A 22,541-nucleotide genomic window follows, 5' to 3' on the forward strand; every position below is an offset into this window, starting at 1 on the left:
GGTCGTCAGTTCGAATCCCGGGGTTGATGGAAACTAAGGTGTAAAAAGAGGTTTGCAATTGCCTCAACAATCAAGTCTTCGGACACCTAGTTTCGAGTAGGAATCTCGCCATCGAGAACGCCAAGGCAATGCTGTAGAGCGTAGAGCGAATAATTTGATTTGATTGATTGATTTTTTATAAACAGTTTTTGATTTGAAACCATATTTTAGAAGAAAAAAAATGCCCAATGTTTCATGTTCTTGAAAAATGGGGAATTTGAAAATGGGTTTGCGTGGTCACCCTGCAGTTATGCAGAATGCAGATGGAACATTTTCCATGGAGTGAATTAAAAATTATAACACAAAACAAAGCGCTATTTTAACGTATACGTAGATATAAGCAATTTATCAAACAGTCAATACTCGATATTCCGAAGCCCTTGACAAATTCCGCATAGGATCATCGAATCACGTTTGCATATTATGATCCCACAAATGCTCCAGCGATTCGGCAATTTAAAATCCAAGTTGCCGGGGTAAAATATTAAGAAAATGCCCTCGGCGAGATAGGGGAACAGCATCTAATACAAACGTGCCTCTAATGTTGCCATATCCAGGGTTGTTACGGACGGCGCGGATCGCGCGGATGGCGCGTTTCGCGCGGATTTGGCGCGGATTTGCTGACTAATTTTGCTCAGGTGCGGATTTCGCGCGGATGGAAATTTTGATAAATAAATAGATAAATAGATAGAATCACTTTCAAGTTATTAAGAAAAATATTATCAATAATTACGAGAATTTGTTTTTTTTACATTGAGTGCAATTTCAATTTCTTATTAATAGTTTTTTTCTGAAAATGTTTGTTTTGCTTAAAACGAACCGTCGAAAAATTAAGAGGAAGATTATGTAGATATTATTTTTTAAATGATTGGTTGAGAATTTCTTAAATAAAATTATTACTACAGTTAACTCATTTCTTAATATATCTGGCTCTGAATATGTAATTTCTTTTGAGTTTTGAGTAATGTTTTTTCAACCTTATTTATTTTTAATTTTATAGTGGATATATTCAATTTGCTTTTGAATTTTAGATGGGATTTACCAATAGAATTTTTTTTTTTCTAAATTTAAACATTCTTGGCGAAAAATAAAAAGATCTAAACATTCAAAAATTAATGCTCCATCATTCAAAATTCAAATTTCAAAAATTTTAAACTTTTTTTAACATTCTAATAGTTTTTTAAATTAAATTTTTTTAAATCCAGATTATTTTTTCGAATTTCTAAAATCGTAATTAAAAAAAAACTGAAATTTCGAAATTCAGAATTATAAAAATGTGAAATTCAAAACTACAAAAAACAAAAAAATCAAAACTTCAAAATTTAAAGAAAAAATCCAAATTTAAAATAATAAAAAAATCAAAATTAAAATAAATCTAAAAAATCTCAAATAAAATTTAAATTTTTAGATACTTAAATTCTTAAATTCTTAAATTCTTAAATTCATAAATTCTGAAATTCTTGAATTCTTAAATTCTTAAATTCTTAAATTCTTAAATTCTTAAATTCTTAAATTCTTAAATTCTTAAATTCTTAAATTCTTAAATTCTTAAATTCTTTAATTCCTAAATTCTTAAATTCTTAAATTCTTAAATTCTTAAATTCTTAAATTCTTAAATTCTTAAATTCTTAAATTCTTAAATTCTTAAATTCTTAAATTCTTAAATTCTTAAATTCTTAAATTCTTAAATTCTTAAATTCTTAAATTCTTAAATTCTTAAATTCTTAAATTCTTAAATTCTTAAATTCTTAAATTCTTAAATTCTTAAATTCTTAAATTCTTAAATTCTTAAATTCTTAAATTCTTAAATTCTTAAATTCTTAAATTCTTAAATTCTTAAATTCTTAAATTCTTAAATTCTTAAATTCTTAAATTCTTAAATTCTTAAATTCTTAAATTCTTAAATTCTTAAATTCTTAAATTCTTAAATTCTTAAATTCTTAAATTCTTAAATTCTTAAATTCTTAAATTCTTAAATTCTTAAATTCTTAAATTCTTAAATTCTTAAATTCTTAAATTCTTAAATTCTTAAATTCTTAAATTCTTAAATTCTTAAATTCTTAAATTCTTAAATTCTTAAATTCTTAAATTCTTAAATTCTTAAATTCTTAAATTCTTAAATTCTTAAATTCTTAAATTCTTAAATTCTTAAATTCTTAAATTCTTAAATTCTTAAATTCTTAAATTCTTAAATTCTTAAATTCTTAAATTCTTAAATTCTTAAATTCTTAAATTCTTAAATTCTTAAATTCTTAAATTCTTAAATTCTTAAATTCTTAAATTCTTAAATTCTTAAATTCTTAAATTCTTAAATTCTTAAATTCTTAAATTCTTAAATTCTTAAATTCTTAAATTCTTAAATTCTTAAATTCTTAAATTCTTAAATTCTTAAATTCTTAAATCCTTTGAGTCTTGAATTCTTAGTTTTTTAGAAGAAAATATTTCAAATATTGGAAATGCAATTTGTTTCGGAATGAAATTTTAGTGAGGAATTTGTAATTCAACCGGTATTTAAATTCATAGATTTTGAATTTTTAGAATTTCGAAGTCTAAAATGTAATTTAATTAAAATTTTACATTTTTTTAGCTAATATTTTTGAAGTTAAATTTCATTTATTAGATTTTTAAATTTTGTTTATATTGTTTTATAATTTTCTATTTTGTTTATATTGGTCAAAATTATTGTAGTGTCCCTCTGATTTGCAAAAAGATTATTTTTTTTGTGAAACTTTTTTTGCTTTTATTCCTTCAAACATAAAACGAGTTTAATTTTTTTTATAAAATACTTACTGTATTCGTTTTTTTTTCTTTTGAAATAGCATTTCTTGAATGTTGCTCGCGATTTTTTTTATATGGCGTTAATTGAGATTTCGGTCGGCGCGGTTTTTTTTCGACTTTCCTGTAACAACCCTGCATATCAGCACTATGACAGCACTTAAAAATCATTTTCAACTGAAACATAGTGATAAATAGCTCAATAGGAAGTAAGCAAGTTTCTATCAAAAGTTTTGGGAAATTAGTTTTTTTAAATAGTACAAACATGAAATTAAATAACAGCAAAAAAATAAAATTTTGTTCATTAGACCTTTGAAAAAATAAATAAATAAATAAATAAATAAATAAAACTATTCGTTAGCCCTAACGAATTTTCTGATATTCGAACAAAAAAAAAGCGATTAGGAAGTTTTTTTCTCCGAATCACGAAAAAAAATTTGGATCGTGGAATATTATGGAGTGTTTCGGATATTCATGAAAAGGGAAAAAAAATCGTTAAATTTTTAATGTTTTTTTTTTTGTGTATTTTATATTAGTTTACCTCACAGTACCAAAGTCTGAATAATCAGTGTATCGTTTCTACTAGCTTCTGCTTCCTATATAATGGGGGGGACATATTCAAATTTGAAATTATTTAATATATTGTATGAAAATAAAGAGACAAAAAAAATCATAACGCAACCTCGACGCGCACAACACGATTCTCCCTCACACTCGGTTATTAATTTCCAATTTCCCAGACAGTCTAAAGATTGGTTAGTTTTCGTTATTACAATAACTATTTAAGTAATATTTGAAAAATTATACTTCGATGTAACAACAAAAAATAGTTGAGCCAGATTAACATAAAACCGCATCCAACACAATTTTCACCCGCGGTAGCAGTAGAGAAATTGATTCACAGAGAGAGTTGTTGTAAACTTATGATAAACCAATAAATTAGATATTTTTTTCTGATGATGCTACGGGAATTTCCCTACAGACTACCACTTTTCCCGTACGTTCTGGTAAAAAAAAACATGTTTTACTGCCGTTTTAAAAAGACCAAATTTTCTTACGATAGTTTTACGTGAATCTATTTGCGTTTCATTGTTTTTCTAATATTTATTCCATTAAAGTAGTGAACTTGCTTGTGTAGTTGTTGTTGTTTACCTGTGTCTGCCTGCCGCTGTCTTCGTGGTTGTTGATGAAAAAATGAGGAAATCGGCGGAGTCGACGAGCTCGCGTGCACGCGTTCCGGATGGACCAACTCTCGCTCACTTGATATCGTTAGTTACGAATAGAATTATTATAGTGTTGTGTTTTTTTGTTGTTGGAGAGAATATTGTTTGTTTTTTTTTACGGTAGCAATCTAACTGTAGAGATCGTCATCCCCGTTGTCGCCGGGATTGCTCGTGGGCTGGTTCGAGCCCTGGCCCTGTGAGCTGGAACCGCCCTGACCGCCTGGGAATCTGTTTAAAGGGAAAACTCACTTAGTAAACGATATTTCATACAAGAATCAACCAATCTAACCTGAAGTTGTTTCCGAAGCCACGCGACTGCTGCAGCGTCTGGGCAAACATCTCGTACTTGCGGATGTCGTTGTCCGACACGGAACGGCGCGCAAACTTCATCGCCTCCTCGAAGTGAGCCCGGGTGATTTCCGGCACCGGATCTTCCTCGTCCATCTGGTTTGAAAGGGGGTAAACCAAAATCGAAGTAATAATTTCAGCGTTCGCGATGCGAGACTTTAACCCAGACTACTTACATCCATGGCCGAGCTCTGGTTCTCGGTGCGTTCACGCTCGCGGCGGATTTCGGCCTCGATCGCCTGACGGATGGCCAGCTTGCAGGCACGTTGGCAAATCTCCGTCAGATCGGCACCCGAGAAGCCCTGGGTGACCTTGGCGACGTACGTCAGGTCGACATCACCGGCGACAGGGCTCTTGCGCAGGTTCGCCTTCAGGATGGCCTCGCGGGACTTGTCGTCCGGCAGCGGAATGTAGATCAGCTGATCGAGACGGCCCGGACGCAGGATGGCCGGATCGATAATGTCCGGTCGGTTGGTGGCACCGATGATGAAGACGTTCTTCTTGGCGCCCATGCCGTCCATTTCAGTCAGAATTTGGTTGATGACACGATCGGCCGCACCGCCGGCATCTCCGACGTTGCCACCACGCGACTTGGCGATACTGTCCAGCTCGTCAAAGAACAGCACGCAAGGGGAGGCCGAACGGGCCTTGTCGAAGATGTCACGCACGTTGGCTTCGGACTCACCGAACCACATCGTCAGCAGTTCCGGACCCTTGACGGAGATAAAGTTGGCCTGGCACTCGTTGGCGATGGCCTTGGCCAGCAGGGTCTTACCGCATCCGGGTGGTCCGTAAAACAGCACACCACGCGACGGCTGCATGCCAAACTTCAAGAACTTGTCCGGATGTTCCACCGGATACTGGACCAGCTCCTGCAGCTCGCGCTTGACATTCTCCAGGCCACCAATGTCGGTCCAGGTCGTGTTCGGGACTTCCACGACGGTTTCGCGCAGAGCCGACGGGCTCGACTTGGTCATGGCGTAACGGAAGTTCTCCATCGACACGGCCAGCGAGTTCAACACCTCGGCATCGATCTGATCGTCCTCCAGATCAATCAAGTCCATCTTCTCACGAATCTGTTGCAAGGCGGCTTCCGAACACAGCGAGGCCAAATCGGCACCCACGTGACCGTGCGACTCGGCCGCAATCTGCTCCAGATCGACGTCATCGGCCAGCTTCATGTTCTTGGTGTGGATGCGCAGAACCTCCAACCGTCCGGTGGCGTCCGGAATGCCAATGTCAATCTCACGATCGAAACGTCCAAAACGACGCAGAGCCGGGTCGATCGAGTTGGGTCGGTTGGTGGCGGCCATCACGATCACGTGCGCGCTCTTCTTCATGCCGTCCATCAGCGTCAGCAGCTGGGACACAATACGACGCTCGACCTCTCCGTGGGTCTTCTCACGCTTCGGAGCAATCGCATCGATTTCATCAATAAAGATGATGGCCGGAGAGTTCTTCTCCGCCTCTTCGAACGCCTTACGCAGATTCGATTCCGACTCACCGGCCAGCTTGGACATAATCTCCGGACCGTTGATCAGGAAGAAGAACGCGCCCGTCTCGTTAGCTACAGCCCTGGCAATCAGCGTCTTACCCGTTCCGGGCGGTCCGTACATCAGAATACCACGCGGTGGCTTCACACCGATCGCCTTAAACAGCGACGGATGACGCAACGGCAGCTCAACCATCTCCTTGATCTGGGCCAGCTGCTTGCGGCAACCTCCAATATCATCATAACCGACCGCGTTCAGCGCTTCCTCTTCCTCCTCACGCTTGATCGGATCTCCCTCGCAGTGAATAACCGTGTCCGGGGCCACGATACAGAACGGCGACGGATCCGCTCCGACGACCTTGAACTCAACCGCTCGCATGCCTCCGCGCACGATAAACGTATCGTCCTTGTGGATCGGCCGGTAAGCCTCCAAAAAGTACGGCTTCAGATACACATCGAACAGATTTCCGGTCAGTCCCTCGACCGTGTCGTCGATCGGCAGGATGTGGACCCGCTTGCCGTACTTGACGTCCGGGCAGGACTGAATCGAGACGATGTCCCCGAGCCGGACGCGCAGGTTGTTGCGCACCACGCGGTTCATGCGGATCTTCTCGTCCGGGCAGGCATCGTCGGACAGCACGATGCAGACCGTCTCCTTGCGGCGCTTGCCCTTCAGCAGCACGGTGTCGCCGCGGAACAGCTGCAGCTCGTCCATTTTCGCCTGAGAGATAAGGGGAGATTGTTATTTATCGTTTTTTTAAGTTTCTTTCTTAACTCTCCCCTCAACCTAACCCCGCCTTTAAACGGGCTTCGATCTATAAAATCGCCAAAAATCAATTTGGGCAGTAGAGGCCCTCTACTAGAGGAATCTATGACATTTCCCCGAAACCCACATTCCCGAAGAGACATTTCCCCGAATGCCACATCTCCGAAAAGACACTTTCCCAAAATGTCATTTACCCGAAAATCATTTCCCCGAACGATCCATTTCCCCGAACGGCCACATCCCCGAATGGCGACTTCCCCTAAAAACCATTTTCCCGAATGGCCACTTCCCCTAATTTTCCACATCCCTGAAAATCATTTTCCCGAATGACCATAATCCCGAACGGCCATTTCCCCGAACGCCACTTCCCCGAACCCGGTCAGGCGGGTATGGCCGTTGCCCAGAACCGCGCGCGGTTCTGGACAACGGCCATACCCGCCTGACCGGGTTCGGGGAAGTAGCGATCAATAAAGTATCATGTCCACAATAGACCTTTATGACGTTTCGCGTACGCACACTAGTGCACCATTTGATTTTGCTGGCTGACAAAATTTAACCTCACTTAATTTTTGTGTACGTACACGCAATACAAACGAACGTAGATTACTCTTTTGAACGTTCAAAAAATTCCGAGTTTCACTTGAATTTTGAATATTCAAATTGATGTAAGTGCGACAACTGGCCAAAGGGATTTCAGGTCAGAACGTGTTTGACAGACGTTCAGGCCCGACTACCGCAAAAATTTGTAATTGTTACTCGGGACCTTGGCAACCAAAATCAGCTGTCGAGCTTAAGTATAGCTCCTAAACTACTTTAAAGTGATTTAGTAATTTTAAATATAAAATGGCGGTGATGAAATATTCAAAAAATGCTTTTTGTAATTCAATAATCAACTATTTAGATAAGATTTAAAGGGTTGGTCGCAGAACTCGAATTGGGCGTAAAAAAATAAAAATTAATTGTTCAAAGCCTTCATCCAGCCAAAATTGATAAAGACAAATTAGTTCAGTTAAACAAAATCTAGAACAAACTGAATCCTGCGCATCGAGTCGTCGCATAAAGCTATCGTTGCTGTTCTATCCTTACCACGTAGATACCGTTTTGGAAAATTGTCCTTTGCTGAAAATGGCCTCTACAAAAAAAAATCTTTTTTTATGGAACGTGGATGATCTCAATACCCCGCACTCTTGAAGTATCCGCGTGGTTTATTAATGGCCTTCTACGGCTATTTGTTTTTTTTAATCTTACAAAACACGTAGGAGAATTTAATATTAATGTCATACCTTTTTAAAAAAAATCCCTAAATAACAATTTAGTTTATATTTAGGAAAAAAAAAATGATTTTTTGGTGAAGTAACCATTCGGGTATATTTAAATTCGGGAAAACAGCAGTTCGGTAAAATGGCCATTCAGGTAAATGACATTCGGAGATGTGGAATTTTCGGGAAAACGATTTTCGGGGATGTGGAATTTTCGGGAAAATGATTTTCGGGGATGTGGAATTTTCGGGAAAATGATTTTCGGGGAAGTGGCACTTTCGGGAAAATGATTTTCGGGGATGTGGAATTTTCGGGGAAATGATTTTATGGGATTCGGGAAAGTGGGATTCGGGGATAAGGGATAAAACCCTACTAGAGGGTTAACATGCATTTTTTTCTTTCTTAAATAGATTTTTTTTTGACAGGAGCCAAAAATGCTATTTTTTTTATTTAGTGCCGAATTTGAATTTTTATTTCTTTTATTTTTTTCCAGGAAAAAACCACATTTTATCAATTAAATATTTAAATTCCAACAGTTTTTGTTATAGGGGAAATAAACCCATTTTATGCCTAATAAGCCGTCGTGTTAGAATGATGCTGGATAATCTGGAGTGTTCCTTGAAATTACTAAAACCAAGTACACCAACGAGTAGAGCAACTTAACGTGTACATTTCTGTTTATTTTCACTTTTATTAAAAGTTATGCTATTCCTATTACAACCATTTAAAAAAAAATATTTCCCAAATGTATACTAATAAGTCGAGTATTTTCAGCTTAATTCTTTTTTCTTCCAGCGCTCTTCTGGGACTGCTTAGTGCTGCCAAAATTGATGAAATTTTAAGCGAACACTCACGAAAAGTAGCATTTATAGAGAAAATTTCCTGGCATCACTGGCTCACTCCAACAGGCGCTGCTGATGGTGTTGGTGGCCACCCTTTGTTCTTCGTCTCTCGCTCGGCCTTCGATTGGAATGGGTCGTCACAATTCAAACGTCAAAAGACTTGGCGCGTTTGTTTTTTTATGGCGCTTGCTAATTATTTACATGTTTCGGGATTATTTTTCAAGTGAGTGACTAACTAATGTACGAAAGAACATGTTCTTGCTTGTGGATGTGTGTGCTAAGAAAATTATGGAGATGGTCTCGCCAAATAGAAAATAAGATCAAAAGTGCATTAAATTTAATCTTTTTGGCCAGTAAATGGCATAAATTTGCGTGCTTACTCGAGGCGGTGCTGTTGCTGGTAAGTTCATAGCCTAAATAGCATTTTTGGAGCTTTAATCGAGCATCAAACTCTCCATATGACGAAGAAGGGTTTTTGATTCGAAAGGGTATATTTCCCTTATACACTCAAACCCCGATGGTTTGACATCAACTGTTGTCAAACGAACGGGGTCACTTTTTAGTTTGAAATCCCTTTTACACGGAGTTCACACACACTACCAAACGTTTGTTTTGATAGTGTGCGTGAGCGCCGTGTAAAAAGTGACAGTTCGTCACTTTTTAGTTTGACTTTGACCAACCAACGGGGTACAAACTAAAACAGTGTCAAACGAAAAAGTGACCAACCACCGGGGGTTGAGTGTATCATGATGTTTTCAGGGTTGTTTTGTTACGGAAAAGCCTAGAAAAAAATCAGCGTCGAATTCACACCGATCTAAAAACCAATCAGTGCCACTATTTAAAAAAAAATAGCGGCAAGAGAGTTTCAAAAGAATTATTATTTTCATGAAAAAAATATAGATAAATATAGAAATTCACAATTCTAAAATAAAAATTTTGTAAATTCAAAATATCAAAAAAAAAACATTATAATCCAAAAAACAAAGATATTTTTTCAACATTCCAACGCCCAAGGCTCCGAAAAAGTTGGAACGGTAACTTCAACTCAATGGTTCTTGGGCATAACTCAACCAATCAAGATGATTCTTCTTTCCAGTGATTAGTTAGGATGTCTTGATGATTCTAGAACTTTGCAGAACTTAATTTGGTCAAATGGAGCCTAACATTTCAAAAGGGCACAAAACTTTTGTAAACAATAATGTATCCCTTTTACTAAAATGACAGTTTGCATAAGGTGTGAGAGGGATACACTCCTGTTTACAAAAGTGTTGTGCCCTAATGAAATGGAAAGCACGCAATCTGTTATTTTTGCGATCAAAAACATCGTTCCAACTTTTTTTTTCGCGTGTAAAAAAAATTCGCCAAAAATTCCGCGGAGGCAGTCGTTTAAAAAAAAGGTGGAACGCTGATTTCGGTCGCAAAAATTACAGATTTGCTCAAATCAAGTTCTGCAAAATTTCAGGATCATCTAGACATTCTTACAAATCACTGGCAACAAGAATCGTCCCGATTGGTTGAGTAATGCCCGAGAACCAGCGAGTTGAAGTTACCGTTCCACCTTTTTTGAGAGGCTTGGGCGTTCGTGTAAGTTGGACATGCGTTGGGCGTTCCAGTGTTAATAAAATTCGTACTCGATTACCCGAAATCCCTGCCTAAGTTTCCATTTAAAAAAATCTATACGCGAAATTTATATTTTTTTATTTTTCTGAAATTTTTACATTTAACACATTTTTGACATTTAAGGGGTTACATACATGTAAAAAATCACAAAATTTATATTACAGAAAATTTATTGAACCCACTTAAAAGATGAATTCCAATCACTCCTGAACGTTTCATGAAGATATTACATGATTAAACTGAGTTAGAGACGATTTTTAAACTCAACATTTTGCCGTGCGCAAAGCGGACTGTCAAACTTTCAGAGCGTTTTTTCTCGAAACATCGAGTTGATTTACGGGTGCCACAATATCTCGAGATGGGATGGACCAAATTGGTTGAAATTCGGGGTGAAGACTCTCAAGATAATATTCCGTGTGCATGACGAAGCTCGATTTTGAAATTTTGCTTTTTTTAAATACAAAAATCAAAAACTGACGCTTTTTTATACCAAAACCACAAAAATATTTTAATCTTTTTTAAAATGAGTTTTTTTTTTAAATCGGTTTTCGTCATGCTCACAGGACCGGTTTCACCAAAATTCTGAGCCGATTTGGTCAAGACAGTGTTGAGATATCGTGGCACCCGTTTTTTGAAACTGCCAACTTCAAATAGCTTTATCGCGGGAACGATATAACCAAATATCATCAAATTTGTTTTGGTAATAGATGAAAATGTAAATATTAATGCCCTGAAAACAGATTTTAAATAAAACTAAGTGGGTGCTCACACCAACCTCTGACTTTTTTGTCAATTGAGTGATAAAACCCTATGTAAATTTTTATGTACAACGGTAAAAACAAGATTAAAACCCATTTCCGATCACTTTTTTTTTATTTTAACGCAAAAAAAATGACAAGGCAACATTTTTTCGATGGATCAACTATGGTCCCCTTGGAACGAACTGTCAAGTAGGACCTTTTCTGTCAAGAAGGGCCGTGAAGTAAATTTTTCAAAATTGAATTAAAAATCCATTTTAAATACTTTGCGGTCGCATAAAGAGTCATTGTACTCAGAAAAATAAGCTTTATCGCTGTAATCAATAATATCAGCAATCTTAGCTTTATTTTAGGACCCAATTTACATGTATGTAACCCCTTAATGTATCTAACCTAAAATATGACTCCAAAAATGCTCCACAGCTACAAGTTTTACTGAAATCTAAAACGGAACTAAAGAATTTAAAAATTTTTTTCGATGTTTTATTTCAGAATTTTGATGTTTTGAATTTTATAATATTGTTTTTTTTTTTTAATTTTTAGATTTTGTGATTGTGACTTTGAATTTAAAAATTAATAATTTTTGGGTACCATTGTTTTTTTTTTTTTCAATTTAAAAATCAGAATGTTTAATTTCTGATCCTTTGAATATATTTAAATCTTTGAATTTAGAATATTATAATTTTGTATGCTTCAATCCTTTGATTTTCCCCTACGAATCTCATGCGCACGCACTGTTACATGCGCTCAAACAAGCTGTCAACTATACAAGAAATTCTCAATTACTCAAATACATTAAAAAAAATAAAAATTATTTTGAGTACCAATGTACTTCCTTATAAAGGAAAAAAATAAGCATTTCCAGATTCGCAATTCGCAATTTTCAGTGTAAGAACGGGCCTTGACCGATCTTATGCACTAGGTTCCCGACGAACACGCACTGCCCTTACACCTACATCTCACCCTTGCTCTGAGTCAGTACGAGCAGCACGCTAGAACACGCTTTGAGTGTTCGTGCCAGGCATGCACACCTTCTTTTCCGGTTACGCATTTTAACTCGGCCGGGGGTGGTACATTACGTAGGGTTTGATGTAAGTATAAGCGCCTAACCATTTATAGTGTGCCTATCAACTTTCATTAAAGCAAAAACTGTTTTATTTTTAGTTTGAATTCAAAAACTAATTGTTATTTACTGTGTATTGTTTTCTCCTGAAATCTTCCCTATTGTTGGGTCTGTTTATCTGTTGCTATTTCTTCTGTCGCGGTGTTTTGTTACAATTTTTGGTCCTAAGCATGTTATAAAAGTTTACCAAAAATACAATAGTAATTTTTGTGTAAATCCTTTAACCATTCCATAAATTGAGTAAGGGCTCAAACCTCACTTATTTGAAAAAAAGGGTAAAGATTGAAAACAATTGACAGTAAAAGAGAATTTATTTTATAAAAATCAAGTATCAATAGTAAGAGAATGATGAGCGTATTTTGAAGAATAAAAATGATAAGCTAGATGTATTAAATGTAAAATTAGACAATAGTTAATAAATAGAGATACAAAACAAGCTTAGATTATAGTAATGATAATTTATAGGACCGATAAAGAATTATTCAAATAAATAAATTCGCAATAAAATCAAAAAAGATTAGGCGAATGATAAATAGACTTGATATAACTAGTACATTAAGGAAAAGTATATTTTTAAGGAAAAAAAAAACAAACAAAGTTTGTTACAGCAGTATCAATTGATAGATAAGAGTGGAAAAGCTTTGAGAGATAAGAGAATCAAAAGTTAGTAAAATTAAAATCAAATGTTGGATATTAAATAGAAGAATCAGTGAAGAATTAGGAGTCAGAAGAGCAAAATAAAAATAGGAGATAGGTGGTAGCTGAGAATGAAGAGAAGAGAAACCCCGTTGTGCGATGTTTCAGGTACATCCACAGCAGTTGACTCAACATACTGCGAATCAAAACAATACCGTCTACAATCACAAATTACTTCCCTTTCCCACATTGTCGCGCCCCTTTCTTTTAGCCGTCTCGACTCTGACCCGCGGTGGTCAAAGGTTTACGATCCGTTTCCACAGGCCACCAGCTAGGTCATCATGAAAACCAAGCCAACGTGGAGGTAAGAAAATAGGACACTCGCAAGGAACCAGAGCTATACTGTTCTGATCAAGATAATGCGGATGATCTAACAGAACTACGGATGTAGTTAGTTACGCTCCTTCCAGAATGTTCCTTACGTGGACGTCAACCGAAGAGCACGCAACAAGGTCAGTGCCATTGCATGCTCTTAGGTATCAATCCTTGGCCTGCGAATAGCATAACTATTATTAAAAATTAAAAAAATATTAATTATTATTAAATAAACAGAAATGTTCACAAAAAGTTGCTCTACTCGTTGGTGTACTTGGTTTTAGTAAATTTCAAGGAACACTCCAGATTATCCAGCATCATTCAAACACGACCGCTTATTAGGCCTAAAATGGGTATATTTACCCTATCTGATGAAATTTCAATTTGGCTGATGCTTTGTGAGTACTTTCCCTATAAACAAAAAAAGGTATTTCGCAACATTAGGTCTGTATGAACCATTATCAAAATCAAATCAAATCAAATCAAAGCAAATTATTCGCTCTACAGCATTGCCTTGGCGTTCTCGATTGCGAGATTCCTACTCGAAACTAGGTGTTCGAAGGCTTGATTGTTGAGGCAATTGCAAACCTCTTTTTACACCTTAGCTTCCATCCACCCCGGGAACTGACGACCTTTGGATTGTTAGTCCAACTGCCTACCAGCGTCTCCACCGAGGCAGGACCCAGGGAGACGACTCCTACACCTGGACTGAGCTAACGAACTAACCTTTTTTAGGTTAGTCCGGGACCAACATTTACTTCCCTTCCGACGGAAGGCGTGATCAGACAAATCTCGCCTCGAAAAATGCTACCGGGACCGTCTGGGATCGAACCCAGGCCGACTGGGTGAGAGGCAATCACGCTTACCCCTACACCACGGTCCCGACCATTATACAATGAACCATTATACAATTTTGAAATGTCCATACAAAAAGCTAAACATCAAAATATAAAAAAAAACTTGAACATCTCGAGAACAATTTTATTATCGGTTTCAGCAAGGTTTGAACCAGTATCGTGCCCAGCTCCTTGCGGAAGGTGGGCAATAATATGGACGTTTTGAGCACGTCGTTTGTGGACAACCCCTGACCAAATTTAGTACAAAATAATGGGAATAAAAAAATCAGTTGCATAGATATCGTCATCAGAATTTTTCCCAACAACCGTAAGTAAAATGTACAGCGTAAAAATTAAAAAAAAAATGTAAAAAAAAAATTGGCAGCATTGTCATTTTATATATCTCGAAAATAAATTTTAATATATATTTTTTAAATGGGCATTATGCCCAGTTTTTATTTTACTGATATAAATTGAAGAAAAAAGCTATCGAAACAAATCATTTTTTAAAAAAATGTTGAAAACGCAATGGAATTGCAAGCAATTTCCTGACACCGACGGGAAGTTCAAGTACCTAAAATGCATAAAATTGGCCACCGAAAAAGCGCTTCCCCAACACAGACGTGAACTTCAAGTACCTGAAGTACCTACTTCTCCTACCTAATTCAAGTATCTACATCAGGGGTGACCAAAGTATGGCCCGCGGGCCAAATGTGGGCCGCGAGGTGATTTTTTGTGGCCCGCGGACCCATTTTGAGTGATCATGGAAAATGGCTCTTTGACCAATTTGATAAGTGATTTTATAATTCCTACAATTAGGGTTTAGTTTAAGCTTTTTTTGTGAATCTTTTTTATTTTTTGGTAACAAAACTAATTATTTACCGTCAACGGGGGTGAATCAGAACACATGGGGCGAATTGGGACAGCAGTTTTAACCATGTTGGAGCACAATATTTTGATTTTTCTGATTGGTTTCGATTAGAACAGACTAGAGGTGGGCAAAACCGCTCTTTTTTAGGAGCCGCTCTTTTTCGTTCGCTCATTAAAAAGAGCCGCTCTTTTGAACGGCTCTTTCGTCCTTTTTCAAAATTTGGATGAAAAAGATTTTTTCAAGAATCGTGCGATTTTATTTGGAGAAAATATTCTGTGAACTCTTCTCTACATTCTAATTTAATAGATAAAGTCTATAAACGCTAAAGTTTAATCGGACAAAATGATTAATTTTTTTCCAAAATCTCACAAATATTCAGTAGATTTTTGGTAATATTTGACAAATTATGCTATTTGAAATGCTAAAATTTGTATTCCGGTATTGCATTTTCAATTCCCAAAAACAAATTTAATACTACATTTTTTGGAAATTCAATAAATTATATTTATAACAAAAATCATGCCATATTGAAACGGTTCTTTCAAAAGACCGGAGTTTAAAAAAAACCGCGAACCGCGAATAATTTTTGTTCTATGATATTGAAATGAAGAAAACGTTTAAAAATACATGAATTTTTAAAAACTTCAATTGTCAGATGAATGTTCCATAAAGATCGTTTATTTTATTCAAATAAATAAATTTTCATGTTTGGCCCGCAAGCTCATGTGAGCTTCAAATTTGGCCCGCCATTCAAAAACTTTGGGCACCCCTGATCTACATAAACGTTACGTTATTCAACGCCATTCCGGTTATGTCACGTTAACTACGTTGACCTTTAGAAGATCAATTTCGGTGTTTATGTCTTACCTGCGACAGCGAGATGACCGAGTTGTCATCGTTGACGGCCTCGTCCACGATCAGACGGTTCGGGCGGTCCTTGCGCTTCAGGATCGCGGTCGCCAAATCGTCACTGCGTTGCGTGTGCGTTAATTAACGCCGCCACCATGAAAAAGAGAAGGGAAAGAGAAAGAAAAGGCGATTAGTGAGTTGCCAACATAAGTTTGTTTGCCTTGCTCTTTATTTATGTTGGCCGGCCCTTTTTGAATGCGTTCTGCGAGGGAAATTCTTTCTTTGTTGGAGGTGGCAACTTTTTGTGCACTTGTTAAGCGTTATAAAGTTTAGTTATTTTAAAGCATAGGAAATATAAATTTCAATTTGAATTTTATAAATTTTCAAGAAAAATTTAAATAGGAATTGATTTTTTAAATAATATTAGTTTTTTTTTTTTTTTTGAAAATGTTCAATAAACCAAATTTCCAGTTTTTGCTTTTTGGGTGTTTTTGAAACCGCCTTGAGTCAGGGGTATTGAAAAACACTCAAAAAGCAAAAACTTAAAATTTGGTTCTTTAGACCTTTTCAAAAAAAAACTCGAGAATTGTATCCAATGAAAGTTAGAAAGAGATAGGCGATGTTACCCTATCATTAAATTTACAGGTTAGAATTATCCGGCAAAATATCGGAGAATGTTTTCATTGAATTTTCTGCCAAAATGATATCATTTGGGTAACTTTGTAAAGAATTACAGCAAAAACATGTAAAATTTTGTTATTTTGTTGAAACTTTAAAGATTTTTGAAGACATTTCTCAAACTGAAGTGCCTTCATCTAAACAAAATGGACAGCTTACGTATCATTACGGAAAAGGGAACTTTCTAGACTGAACCCTAATTAACACAAATTGTAATCAATTTCACAATTCTTCCCAACAATCCGGAAGTTCCCCCCGGGGATGTTTACTCATCGTTCACTTCCGACATCGGCACTCGGCCTACTTGTCTTTCGACTTGGTCACATCATGACAAGCGAAAATTGAAGCGAAATGGTGCAACTCCTCCGCCGCTGGGGCAGCACCGTCGTCCCCCTTTGGGCCACCTCAGCGGAACCAGCAAAAACGACAATCTTCCCGACCCAGACTTACTTCTTTCCTTCGGCCATCGTTGAATCCGGCTTATGAACTCTCGCGCGTGGGGACAAAGAAACTCCTGTTTCGACTTTCGAAGCGAAAATTACAACCCAAAGCCGAGAAACCTTTTTTCCTAACTGTTACTTTTTCCTTCAGACAACCAACCAGCAGCAGACACGGGAGACGACGCGACTCTTTTTCTCTTTTCTTCGCAGCACAATGACTCGCCAGCCAACAACGCGACTGACAGAAGGGTCGAGCAAACGTTTGATCGATTTTTTGTTCGTCTTTTGTACGCGATCTCTGCAGCGCGGGGTTGCGTTTTGTCTGTACGGTCAAAGGTGCGCGCGCGGAAAACTCTGCAGTGGGCCACACTGAAATAAATGCCTCGATCGGGGTCATGCATCATGGTCGTAGACTAGTGAGTATTCATGGAATATAGAGAAATTTAATTAAGTCCTCGTAGTTTGAATTTTAGTTTATCATAACATTTCAAAAGTGTAACAAGATTTGAATCTGCACGGAATTCACCTGAACAAAGAAAGCACATTAACATCAGCGTAGTTTACATGTCGGATTCATTATCTGACTCATAATCCCAAAGCGGAACCATCAAATCCAGAAGTTTAACGATGCAGGATAGCAAATCATCACTGATACCTGCTTTGATCTCAATCCCGCGATAGGTAAAACTCTGCAAATGCTTGGAAAAATAAACAAAATCATCCTTCTCCAGGTTCCAGTAAGGACTCTGGAGCGTAAAATGCTTGAGATTGCGGCAGAGCCGTTTCACGTTGTCCGTTGACGCGTGGGTCGTACGTCCGGAAAGCACGGTGAGCCGTTCCAGCTGGGTTAGCGTTTGGCACATCTCCAACACCAGCCCGTCGTCGACGTTCGCTTTGGGGCCAAACCGCAGCTCCGTCAGCCGCGGAAACAGATGGAACAGTTCGTGCACGTGCTCGTTCGCTTGACCCACGTATTCACCAAGCTCGAGGCATCGCAGACTTTCGAGCGGTTGCTGCTGGCAGTGGAACGGTTCATCCTCGAACCAATGCACTTGGAACGAGGTAAGCTTGAGGTTGCGCAACGCGACCGGCTGGGTGATTAAGTGAAGTAGTTGGTGCCAACTCTCGAAATCACACTCATTCAGGGTCATGGAGTGCAGGTGGGGTGAGTTACGCAGAACATCACCCAACGAATCTCCCGCCAGGGTTACAGTCTCGAGGTGCAACTCTCGAAGCATGGGGAATCGAGGAACATTACGGATGCGTAACTTTGGGCCGGAAAGCGGCACGTAGTAGGAAGTATTCCAATCGATTCGCAGGCTCTCCAAGTGGGGCAAAACGTTCGGGATCGCTGGCAACTCTTCGTACTGGGAAATTCCGGATTCATTTAGCTTCAAATTGAATCGCTTGAGCCTTGGCAGGGCTTGAAGTAACTCGTTCAGAAACTGCAATAAAAAAAAAACTTAGCTAAAAGATTGCTTAACAAGATTATTTAAAACTTACTTTATCGTCAAAAACGTTAGGAACGGTAATATCTTCGATGGAAGGATTAAGTCGGGCGAATTGAACCAACATATTCCCGAAATCCGCTTCATTAAAAGCTGGGTTCATGGTCACTCGCTTCAGACCGAGTAAGGTCAATTTCGTAAACTCCTTAAGGTAGATTCGAGGAGCTTCCAGAATCAGATCCTCAATTGTGTTTTTTACCTTGGACTGGACAAACTCAACCATCGTATCGGCAGAACGCTCGCGCGTGTAACACTCGAGGACCTTTAGTTGTGTGATCATGCGACCCAGGTGACCAAGACTTGAATGCTTCAGCGACAACTTCTTCAAGTGGCTCAGCTCAAAATCCAACTCGTCCGGCTCACTGCCGCGTGCCTCCCTTATCTGAGCGACGTTTAGCAGCTCCAGCAACTGCAGGTTCGGCGTGTGGCGCAGCATCGTAACGGGAATCTGGCAATGCGAAAAGCTGAGACAAGTGACCGTCGCCGCGACCTGTGGCCACCACGAGCCGATGTAGCCAATCTTGAGGTAATTATCGCACTTGAAAGCCACGGTCGACGCTGGCACGGCCGGTGGCGGCTTGTAACCGCGGTTGATCACCTTGAACTTGCCGGGGGCAGCACCGTGGGGGTAAACGAGCCGGAACTTGTCCCTGAGCGCAGGGCAGCGGCCGACGGCGTCCCGCCAGAGGTGGCACGTTTCGCGAACGCTGAGCAGATCGTCGAACGAAAGGCGCCCGAAGATTTGCTGCAAAAGCTCCGGTGGCAACGCGCTGATTGTGGTTTCGGTTCGGGCCCGTTTGGCTTGCGACCGGGTCAAGTACTTTCGCTTGGGCATGGTCAACCTGGGTGGGTCAACCAAGAAAAAATCAGAAAACAATGTTTAGCATAGCTTATGGATTATTAAGTAACAAATATTACCTGGCGTGTAGATCTTGACAACTACAAAATTACAGTTACTAACAAATCCAGTAGAAAACGCAACACAAAACACAAAAACTATTCAAAACTTACTTGTTCCTTCCGCCAACGCAAGTTTCGGGCTAAATTTGACCGCTGGCTTCGATGCTGATGACAGTCAAGTCTGCAGGACGAAATCTAGCAACACTGCTAGATCGGCGATCGACGAAGTTGGGGAAAGGGATCATTCAAAAATTCCGTTTTTGTATTTACACTGAGAATCAACATTACACACTGCACAGTTCCCTTTTACACACTTGGGATTCGTGCTCGATCATTGTTTGCATCAGAACACTGTGTCGAGAAGTTCGTCATTTTTTGGTTTAATACATCTGCTGCAACCTTCCATCGGATGAGGAAGTAAAATGTCGGTCCCGGCCTTGGTTGTTAGGCCGTTAAGTCATTCCAGGTGTAGGAGTCGTCTCCATGCCATAAGTACAAACAACACACCAAACCAACCCTACTCCAGTGGAATCGCTGGCGGCGATTGGACTCGCAATCCGAAGGTCGTCAGTTCAAACACTGGGGTGGAAGGTTCCTTGGAGTAGAAAGAGGTTTGGGTGCTCTCCCCATTCAAGCCTTCGGACTCCTAGGTTCGAGCAGAAACTTGCAATAGAGACCACAAAAGACCCGGGGGTCGTTAATGTGGATGGTTCGATTTTTTTTTTTTGGGTTTAATTATATTTTTTTCATTGGGCCATTATTGAAAATTATAAAGTTTAGTTAATTGGGTACTAAAGCCCTATGTCAATTTTTATGTACAACGGTAAAAAACACGATTAAAAACCATTTCTGATCACTTTTTTTCATTTTAATGCAAAATTTTTTTTTGACAAGACAACATTTTTTCGATGGATCAACTATGGTCCCCTTGGAACGAGCTGTCAAGTAGGAGCTTTTCTGTCAAGAAGGATCGCGAGGTTAATTTTTCGAAATTGATTTAAAAATCCATTTTAAACTCTTTGTGGTCGTACAAAGGGTCATTTTACTCAGAAAAATCAGCTTTATCGCTGTAAACAATAATATCAGCAATCTAAGCTTCATTTTAGGACCCAATTGAGCAATTCTCTACGAAATCGGTCTTTTTTCCTAAATTTTAATTTTTGTATTTTTTAAACCCACTGAAACTTTTTTGGTGCCTTCGGTATGCCCAAAGAAGCCATTTTGCATTATTAGTTTGTCCATAAAATTTTCCATACAAATTTGGCAACTGTCCATACAAGAATGATGTATGAAAATTCAAAAATCTGTATTTTTTGAAGGAATTTTTTGATCGATTTGGTGTCTACGGCAAAGTTGTAGGTATGGATACAGACTACACTGAAATAAAATGATACATTGTAAAAAAAAAATTGATGATTTTTTTATTTAACTTTTTATCACTAAAACTTGATTTGCAAAAAAAACACTATTTTTATTTTTTTTATTTTTTGATATGTTTTAGAGGACATAAAATGCCAACTTTTCAGAAATTTCCAGGTTGTGCAAAAAATCTTTGAGCGAGTTATGAATTTTTGAATCAATACTGATTTTTAAAAAAAATTGAAATATTGGTTGCAAAAATTTTTCAACTTCATTTTTCGATGTAAAATCAAATTTGCAATCAAAAAGTACTTTAGTAAAATTTTGATAAAGTGCACCGTTTTCAAGTTAAATCCATTCTAAGGTGACTTTTTTGAAAATAGTCGAAGTTTTTCATTTTTTTAAATTAGTGCACATGTTTGCCCACCTTTGAAAAGAATTTTTTTGAAAAGCGGAGAAAATTCTCTATATTTTGCATTTTTGAACTTTGTTGATACCTGGGTGATGAATAGAGAGAATGCGTAACGTGATTTTCGAATGATCCCACTTTGTTTACATCTACAAAGTAGGAGGTTGTCCAAGCACAAGCATGACTTTTTTTATTATTGATAAATGAGCTGTTTTATAATCAGTAGTGTGTGATTTATTTTGTCTAATTTTTGACATTTTTTGCTGGAAAATTGTGAGGGTTTTCAAGTTTCGATAGGTTAGAAGAGGTTTTTCTTTTTTACGGGTGACGAAGAACTGCGGCGAGAGTGTCATTCTGCGATTTTGCAGATAAATTCCCTGGCTGATTTTGGAATCCTGCAGCACTTCCTGGGCCAGCGATAAAACATCGCTTGTTCTTGTGAGGCTGATCCAACAAACAGAGAAAAATGTCATTAAATTAATAGGTTTTCAAATGGATTGAAACTATAAAGACAGCTTCTGGATAGATACAACCGCATCCACTCCATAATTAACTTCCATTTATGATTATAAAAAATGATATCGACATTAGAAAATGGTGTGTTGTTTGGGTGGGACTTAGAAAACATTAATTTTCCTGTTTCTAAACCTTTGCATGGCAATATCTCAGCAACTAAGGGTCGTATCAACAAAGTTCAAAAATGCAAAATATAGAGAATTTTCTCCGCTTTTCAAAAAAATTATTTTCAAAGGTGGGCAAACATGTGCACTAATTTAAAAAAATGAAAAACTTCGACTATTTTCAAAAAAGTCACCTTAGAATGGATTTAACTTGAAAACGGTGCACTTTATCAGAATTTTACTAAAGTACTTTTTGATTGCAAATTTGATTTTACATCGAAAAATGAAGTTGAAAAATTTTTGCAACCAATATTTCAATTTTTTTAAAAAATCAGTATTGATTCAAAAATTCATAACTCGCTCAAAGATTTTTTGCACAACCTGGAAATTTCTGAAAAGTTGGCATTTTATGTCCTCTAAAACATATCAAAAAATAAAAAAAATTAAAAATAGTGTTTTTTTGCAAATCAAGTTTTAGTGATAAAAAGTTAAATAAAAAAATCACCAAATTTTTTTTACAGTGTATCATTTTTTTTCAGTGTAGTCTGTATCCATACCTACAACTTTGCCGAAGACACCAAATCGATCAAAAAATTCCTTCAAAAAATACAGATTTTTGAATTTTCATACATCATTTTTGTATGGACAGTTGCCAAATTTGTATGGAAAATTTTATGGACAAACTAATGATGCAAAATGGCTTCTTTGGGCATACCGAAGGCACCAAAAAAGTTTCAGTCGGATTAAAAAATACAAAAAAAATCGAATGACCGAAATCCTAGAGAACTGCTCAATTAAAAAACCCACCATGTTAC

General features: G+C 37.7%; 2 protein-coding genes across 4 annotated transcripts; both read right to left on the reverse strand.

Annotated features, from left to right (window-relative positions):
* Window positions 1-3,898: 3,898 nt before the first annotated feature.
* LOC120420063 (transitional endoplasmic reticulum ATPase TER94) lies at window positions 3,899-17,153 on the reverse strand. The gene is made up of 5 exons (XM_039582977.2): window positions 16,941-17,153; window positions 15,831-15,933; window positions 4,562-6,598; window positions 4,327-4,481; window positions 3,899-4,265 (listed from the first exon to the last, which is right to left on the reverse strand). Exons 1-5 carry the CDS (start codon window positions 16,955-16,957, stop codon window positions 4,166-4,168), a joined length of 2,412 nt encoding a protein of 803 aa, XP_039438911.1. The 5' UTR covers window positions 16,958-17,153; the 3' UTR covers window positions 3,899-4,165.
* Window positions 17,154-17,387: 234 nt separating this feature from the next.
* Window positions 17,388-19,511, reverse strand: LOC120420126 (uncharacterized). Of its 3 annotated transcripts, none has more exons than XM_039583075.2 (3): window positions 19,450-19,511; window positions 18,434-19,280; window positions 17,388-18,375 (listed from the first exon to the last, which is right to left on the reverse strand). In XM_039583075.2, exons 2-3 carry the CDS (start codon window positions 19,271-19,273, stop codon window positions 17,491-17,493), a joined length of 1,725 nt encoding a protein of 574 aa, XP_039439009.1. In that variant the 5' UTR covers window positions 19,274-19,280; window positions 19,450-19,511; the 3' UTR covers window positions 17,388-17,490. The 3 variants fall into 3 exon arrangements, with proteins under 3 accessions (XP_039439009.1, XP_039439010.1, XP_039439008.1); XM_039583076.2 differs by having other exon boundaries at window positions 18,638-19,280; window positions 19,357-19,492; XM_039583074.2 differs by having other exon boundaries at window positions 19,357-19,492.
* Window positions 19,512-22,541: the final 3,030 nt, after the last annotated feature.

Source organism: Culex pipiens, chromosome 3, assembly GCF_016801865.2.
Source record: "Culex pipiens pallens isolate TS chromosome 3, TS_CPP_V2, whole genome shotgun sequence".
Lineage (NCBI taxonomy): Eukaryota > Metazoa > Arthropoda > Insecta > Diptera > Culicidae > Culex > Culex pipiens.

Coding starts and splice junctions, on each gene's coding strand:
- LOC120420063 (XM_039582977.2), bottom strand. Junction 6,599..15,830: donor CGGTCATCTCGCTGTCGCAG/GTAAGACATAAA, acceptor CTTATCTCTCAG/GCGAAAATGGACGAGCTGCA. Junction 4,482..4,561: donor ACCAGAGCTCGGCCATGGAT/GTAAGTAGTCTG, acceptor CTTTCAAACCAG/ATGGACGAGGAAGATCCGGT.
- LOC120420126 (XM_039583075.2), bottom strand. CDS start 19,273: ATGCCCAAGCGAAAGTACTTGACCCGGTCGCAAGCCAAACGGGCCCGA. Junction 18,376..18,433: donor CTAACGTTTTTGACGATAAA/GTAAGTTTTAAA, acceptor TTTTTATTGCAG/TTTCTGAACGAGTTACTTCA.